This window comes from Coenobita brevimanus, chromosome 57, assembly GCF_032717465.1.
Source record: "Coenobita brevimanus isolate Jiangsu-jjx chromosome 57, ASM3271746v2, whole genome shotgun sequence".
NCBI classification, from domain to species: domain Eukaryota; kingdom Metazoa; phylum Arthropoda; class Malacostraca; order Decapoda; family Coenobitidae; genus Coenobita; species Coenobita brevimanus.
The window spans coordinates 2,090,811-2,098,600 of record NC_137010.1 but is presented as its reverse complement, the minus strand read 5'-3'; the positions used below and the strand labels follow the sequence as shown (position 1 = coordinate 2,098,600).

Here is a 7,790-nt window from a genome sequence, read left to right as displayed (position 1 = left end):
ATTCAATACACTGTTACAATATGAAAATGAAGAGTTACAAGATATGATGGAGACAGGTTTACAGAGTTAGCTCCCCAATATAATGTATCACACACAGCACAGGCAGAGAGTAGAGTTCTGCAATTATACCTCGATTGTGAGTTGTAAGTTCTATATACCCGTATTGTGTCCATAGGCAGAACTAGTATTTGATAGTCGCAACCAGATGCACTAGGGGTAGAGAGGGCCAGGGGTCGAGAGAGTAAATATTACTATAACTTGTCAGAGCGTGAGTCGCAACATTCGGGATAGTTATTTGGTCATGGAGACACTGTTCACAAACTTTTGGCTTTTCCTCGCATTCGTGCCGTTTCCATATGGCTCTATGTCCATGCTCGCTAGTCTTTCCTGTTCTGCCTGGGTATTTGTCTCACCGTGTGTCACTTATATTATTCTGGCCTCACTCTTTCACTGTCACTGTTCACTCCCATCTCTGTGGTTTTCCAAGGCACACAAGATGCGTTAAAGTCACTACTTGCCCTTGTTTCCTGGGCTTAACACAAGAGGCGCCCGGGAGTGGAAGGGGGCTCTACTGGGGAGCCCTCCTGCGGGAGACAGTACACAACCCGTGTGGGCTTTCTTCGTCAGGGGGATGCAGGGAGGCTCTACTGTTTGGGGGCCTCGACCTGAGAGGCCCTCGTGCTGGAGCCTCGTCGGTGGGGTGCAGGGAGGCCCTCCGACCTGGGGGCCTCGACCTGAAGGGCGGCCCTCGGGACTGGGGCCGAAGAGCTGCGGGAGACGGGCTTGTCGCCTTTTCTTCTGGGCGGAGAGCCGTGGGGAAGTGGAGCCCAAATGGCCTGGCTCTGGGGCCCGCCGGTCCAGTCTGGGGGCCTGGGTGCTGCGGTCGCCTGTAGGGAGGGGTGCCGTCAGGGGCAGACTGCGGCACCTCTTCTGTCTGGCGTCCATCAGAGACCGAGGCCAACCAGGGGTAGGCGGCAGGGCCAACACAGGGCCGCGCCACCACTCCAGCATCACCTCCAGGGAACCACACCTGGAGAGAGTAAGAGAGGGACGTCCCATGCAGGCGAGAGGTGGAAGGCCGGCCGCGCAAGGGACTTCCTTCTCCGGGAGGACCTCAGGAATCATGGATGAAGGACATACAGTGGCCGTTCCTTCCCCCACATGTACAGTGGCCGTTGTGGCGGTTCCGTAATCCCCAGGGTCCACAGCTGAAGGGCGTACAGTGGCCATCCCTTCCCCCACACGTACAGTGGCCATTGTGGCGGTGCTGCTCTCAAAGGAGGAAGAGGCAGATGAGGGGAGCACAGTGGTCGCTCCCTCCCCGGCACGTACAGCGGCCGTTACCGCGGGTCTGCCTGCCCCACGGGAAGTAACTGAAGGATGTACTGTGGCCGCTCCTTCCCCGGCACGTACAGTGGCCGTTACCCCGGTGTTACTCCTGTAGGAGGAAGAGGTAGTGTATGAGGGGCGTACAGTGGGCGTACCCTCCCCAACACGCACAGTGGCCGTTATCGTGGTTCCACTCCTGCTTCCTTTGTCAGCCGGAGTGCGCTCAATAGCTAACACCCCGGTGGTGGTACTCCCGTAGGAGGAGGAGGTAGTGGATCAGGGGCGTACAGTGGCCGTACCCTCCCCGACACGTACAGTGGCCATTATCGCGGTTCCACTCCTCCTTTCTTTGCCAGTCGGAGTCCGCTCAGTAGCTAACACTCCGAGGCCGTCTCCAGATGTGGCTGTATCTGAAGGGCGTACAGTGGCCGTCCCTTCCCCCACACGTACAGTGGCTGTTGTGGTGGCGCTACAGGGGGAAAGCAACTGAGCGGCGTACAGTGGCCGTACCCTCCCTGGCACGTACAGTGGCCGTACCGATGTGTTACTTGGGACTGAATCTGGCTCGGTCCCACCCCAAACCTGGTGAAGGCTGTCCCGACCACAGGGTCGTGTCTTCTGCCGGTGTAGCTTCTGTCAGACCGGTTGAGGGACAGAGGGACTCAGGACAGGGAAGCACCGGCGCCCTTCTTGTCCCGGGTTGACCTCTTGGTGACCTGGCCCTCCGTGTTGTCCTCCTGGGGTGGTGGTGAGGCAGCGGCTCGGTGGTAGGGTGGTTGGTCGTGCAGCGGCAGGTATTTCACTCACAAAGAGGCTCAGGGATTAATGTACAGGTTTGGTTCCTGGGTGGATGCTGCAGTTGCATCTCCACCCAGTTAACAGGAGCACCACAGTAGACTCCATGCCACTCCATTATGTGGTTACCACCCAGTATTGTAAATGGTATCCTGAGTTACAAGAAACCATTTGGATTCTCACTCAGTGTACAGCCACCTGAAATGGAAAGAAGAGTAATAAACAGTGAACGGATGGATGGGAGAAATAGAGAGAGGAGGGCATGCACAGAAAAAGAATGGCAGGCATGAAGAAACAGGCAGCATTGCTTTAAGTGAGTGGATGATGGGCGCCCCCATTTACCATCATAAGGTCATATGCTTAAATATTAAACCAGAGTATTGAATGCAATCCCCTGATTATTAAAGGTTGTTAATGGAACAGCTTTGGTTATTAGGTATGGTCAGCCTGTATCCCATATTATAGAACAGTCAGCAAGGGCATAAGAACACCAAATATGTTCCAACATCTTCGCACATCACAAATCATCATAAAAAATTCGGAGTCAGCATTCCACTTGGCAATTTCAGGTTTGGCACACCATCCTATGTTCAAGGGTGACTGAGCAATGCGATGTGAGCGCTGTCAACTAACCCTAGAATTTCAAAATACTGTATATGGGACACGTTTGATTTCATTTTCACAATAAGGTGGTTACTGAGAGGATGTTCAGCACACGTGTAATGAAAACATGAGTGTTGTTTATAGGCTGTAAATGTGTGTGTGTGTGTGTGTCAAGACAAATATCTCAGTGGGTATGTGGTTGAATACATGAGATGACTTACCACTTTATATGAAAAGCCCATTCACAGTATTTCTTCATTAATCTGTTGCACCTTGTTAGGTCTGTATACCCTGTGTACTGGGATGCCTTAATTAATCTCATGTGGTCAGGTTTGAGATGATGTGAGTTATGTTTTGAGAGGGAGGATGTCAGGGGGAGGATATTGGGGGGAGGGAAGCATAGAGAGGAAAAAAAAATATGGGAGAAGTAGGGATTTTGGTTGGAATCAAATTTGTTTTTATAATTATGTAGTGGCCCTGTCTATCTCTGAAAAATGCCTGGCCATCCTGAGCGTTTAGGGAATTACCTTACACCCCCCAGCAAAGTTTATTTGGGTCACCTCAGTTGCAGGTTTGTACACCACATTTTAAAAATTATAGCTATACCTTTGTTTTTATGCATCATCTGTATGCTGGGCTCTCAGAACAGAATTTACTAACAGATTGAAACTGTGCTGTGTTTAGTATTCTTGTAGTGTTTGAGTATTTCCATCATCTCTCTTCCATAAATTTTTCATATTTAATAATTTTTTATCTGTGTTTTTCTCCAGGACTTATGATGATGTTTCAATGTTTCCATCAACTCTCCACCATAATTTTCTTCAGATTTATTAATTTTTTTCTGTTGTTCTCCAGGAAACTCCAGGACACTTATTGCTGCTACAGCAAATACACTCAGGCCTTGAAACACCTCATACCCTGGCGTCCAGCTAATAAGTGAGTGAATATCATCATAACCACTTCTGTTTGGCAGCACCTCTCTTATATGTTTCCATGGTTGCAAAAATATTAAGGTAGTTCTGAGTTTTTAGAGAAAAAGTTACATAAAATACAGCACGATAAAAGTGGTCACGGTGATGAGAAGGTTGATGTCAGTGTATAGTAAACTCTTGATTATCTGCTGTCACAATATCCAGCCCAACACAATATCTGGCTGGCTCAGGTGTTAATGCAATATCCAACAAAATTATGCAAAATCCGGCACTGAAACGGGATGTAACTGGCTGTTCTGTGCAATATCCGGCTTCAAGGTGTATCAACCGGCTTGTAAATGGTGATCATTTGGCAGTAATCCCTCGCTTATCCAATGTAATAGAGCCAAAGGCATGTCCGGAAGGAGGATCTGTCCACACAATGGACTTCTTCCCTGGTCCCCCTTTGTACATAATGTAACTTTGAAAGTCATTGTAAAAGGCCTCTACAGTACATTGTACAACACTTGTTCCCGTTGTTTAACGCTACTCTATCTGGTCAAGCAATTACCACAGTCAAGCAGACCCATCAACCACAAGCAAGCAATGACCACTGCAGGGCCTGGGCCATACCCTGCAGTGACAAAAAAAATAAATAAATAAAAAAATAATACACAAGAAAAATGCAGTGGGCACACAAAATATTTTGGTAAAATGGAATAAAATCATAGAAAAATAGAATAAAATTATGGTACAGAACAGTAAGCTAGAATAAAATCAACGTCAACACTCATGATTCTTCACAGGGCATCGTGTTGAATAACCCGCTAGTTCCTTGACTCTGTTGCACTGCAGCTGGTGAAGCTATTGCATTGCATAGTACATCTATCATGTCCAATTTAACGACCATTATTTGTTATTGCTGACGAAAGCTGCTTTAAATCCAGTATCCAATACATTATATCGGGTGTTCGTTATAGTGAGGGCTTACTTTCCTATTGCAGAGACAAGAGCCTCCTACCAAGCAATGATGCCGGTCTGTTCAGCTTCTTCAGTATTAGTTGGATCACCTCACTCATGTGGAAAGCGTACAGGCGTGGACTGGATATGCAAGACTTGTGGAAGTTACAGGTGCGCTCATGGAGTACCAGTATGACATTACTGGTATCAGCATTATTATTATTGTCATTGCTTTATAACCATGATCATTATCAACATTATTTTTAGTGTATGATTATTATCTATCTATCTATCTATTGCCAGACGCCATAATCCCGTAAGGAGTGGCCATTTGACTCTGAGTTATTTGTTTTACAGGGAGGGGCACTAACCCTCCACCAACCCATTTGTTGACACGTAGGGAGCACGTATGGTTTGGTTATATGGTTACCACCCATCGTTGTAAATGGTTTCTTGGCTTACAGGAAACCATTTGGCTTGTCACTCAATGTAAAGCCACCTGTAAAGGAAAGAAAAACAATAAGAAATAACAGGAAAGATGGGAGAAATAGGAAGAGAGGAGGACAGGCACAGAAAAAGAATGATACAGGCTAAGGAAGAAGTAGGAAGCACTACATCAAGTGAGTGGATGATGGTTGCCACCACCCACCACCACCACCACCACCTACCATGATTATTATCATTTATTATTATTACTACTGTTATTGATATATTGTTGTAGTTCTTATTATTTTTATTATTATTATTATTATTATTATTATTATTACTGTATTATTGTTTTTATTAAGTTTAATCAAGATAATTATCAGTCTTTTTCTTTGTTTTCATTCATCATTATAGGATAGTTAATTTACCAGCCTCTCTGTGAGCTGTGCCTGAATGGCTAAGTGTCCAATACCATACCAAGACTAGGCTCCAGTACAATCAAAACTCATGTCAGTGTTGAACAAGAACATTGGCTGGATGATCAAAATCAAATGGTGTGAGTTCCCCACCTTTGATATAAATGACACTACAGATTTCGATACACATTCATAACCGGTATAACACGTCCACACTCACATCCATTGCTCTTCTTAAGCCCCATACACACTGGGTATCAAGTTGCGCAACGTGTTGAAAATCACCGATTTTCGGTGTTGCGGACCGAGTTGCGCGCACTGATGCCCCATTCTGCCTCGAGGGCATTTGTGCATCATGTTGCACAACTTGATGTGGGCCGGGCACTGGGCAGCAGCAACTGTCATCTGGAGAGCATCTTCACGCCAGATCATATCGGGAATGATGACTGAGGAAATACTGCAGACACACAAAGACTGGACAAAAGCAAATACAATGCATTTTATTGAAATGCTGAAGGAGTACCCATGCATAGGGGCCGTTAAATCCAAGGAATATAAGGATAGACAACTATGAAGTAGTGGAATGAAGGCATTAGTGGATGAAACGACAAAAACAATAGAATGTGTCATAAACTTCTCTAGTGTGGACACACTTGCCCGTCGGCAACATGTTGCAGGTTGTGAGGCTGCAACTTATTGCGCAACTTGATGCCTAGTCTGTACAGGGTTTTACAGGTACTCCTTCCCCATGAGACTTAGCTGGTGTGGGGTAGTGTTAATCCTGTCTATAACTCTCTTTTGGATGATTATGTCAAGTCCTGAAGTGGGCCTTATATTATCTGATACTGATACATATTCAGTGTGTTTGGGTCTTGCACTGTGCAGTTCATATATAATGGGATGAGCCCATGGTCAGGTCTGAAGAGCTCATAGAAGACACATATTAATCAGTATTGCAAAACATTGATGACAAACTGCCCAAAAATGGCATTTCAGTCCCAACTAGGTATTGTGTTATGTGCATTTGTTGTTATAGAAACAACAGAGCATATGGAAAAAAGGAATTTGGTCCCCCCAGAATCTTATGTGATGGCAGACATGCTGCGTTTGAGGGAGGACGGAGGAGATTGTGTGCAGTGGTCCTTTAGTTGTGTTCCCCATGCAGTGATAGAAAATGTTACATTATAGGTACTGTAGATATACTGTACTGTACGTACTAATTTCTCTCTCTGCAAACAGTACGAAGATGGGGCAGAACTCAACTCACAGCGGTTGGAGTGGTTCTGGGAGAGGGAGCAAGAGCAGGCGCAGAGACTTGGAAGAGAACCTAAACTGTGGCGAGCAGCATGGCGGGCAGTGAGAACCAGGATTGTTGTCACTTTTTCCGTAATCATCATACAGAGCATACTGCAGTTTCTTGGACCAGTAAGATAGATTCCCTGTTCATTTCTTCGGATCTTGTTAATTTCCTGTCATATTTTCAACTTCTTCATCTTCCTCTTTGATTTTTCATGTGTCGTTATATTACTGTATTCTTTTCTTTCCCATATTAATCATTAGGGTATTTGTCTTTGCCATTGGTTTTTGTCTTCTGGTATTTCTGCTTTGGTATTTTATTTGAGTCCTTTTTAGTCTCATTTTTGTCTGTTTCTTTGGCTTTTGTTTTTTTCTGTTCCTTTTGTTTGTACTGTACCCCCCTTTCATTCCTTACTCCACATCATCCTCATGCTCTTCTTTTTTTTCTTCCAGTTTCCTTACTTCATTCTCATTTCTTTTCATCTTTGTTATTTACCTGCCCTTCTTTTTTTCTCCACTTCCTTCATATAATGATATCTCATAGCCTTATCCAGTCAGCTTGTTTTCTCTTCCCTCACAATAATCCCTTTACTGTGATGAACTTTTATCTTCTTGGGACAGCCTTTCCCTCCCCCCCCCATTTTTTTGAGTGGGGGAGGGAGAAGGCTTTTATGATGGTAAAGAAAAGGGGGAGGAAGGGTCCGTAATGGTACAGATGTGCTGGGTCATCCTTTATTCCAAAAATCCAAAAACCTTCATCAGCATTTTTGTGTGGATAATTACCGTATTTCTATAAATGTTTATGGAGTTATTTGAATAATTTAGTCTTTGCTGTCATGTTCTTTCCTCCATTCCCATTAATGTACAGTCATCCACAAAAATTGCATTGTTAATCTCGCATGTACCTCCTCCTTGTATGATGTAGCCCTTCTCACCCTCAGACCCACACTAACACATTGCCCTGCTTTCAGCTTTACCAGACCTGTACTGCTGTTTTGAATTTACTCATAGGTGGCACCAATTGTTGAGGTGACTTATAGTTGATTCTTCATGG

At 45.1% G+C, this 7,790-nt stretch overlaps 1 protein-coding gene across 1 annotated transcript in view; it reads left to right on the top strand.

Moving 5' to 3' along the window:
• The window catches only part of LOC145402182 (ATP-binding cassette sub-family C member 5-like), a 53,358-nt gene that overhangs the window by 4,934 nt on the left and 40,634 nt on the right, over nt 1–7,790 (top strand). Inside the window, 4 exon segments of the mRNA XM_080274299.1 lie at nt 3,058–3,069; nt 3,583–3,663; nt 4,643–4,769; nt 6,680–6,865. Of these exon segments, the coding sequence (XP_080130425.1) occupies nt 3,058–3,069; nt 3,583–3,663; nt 4,643–4,769; nt 6,680–6,865 (406 nt within the window).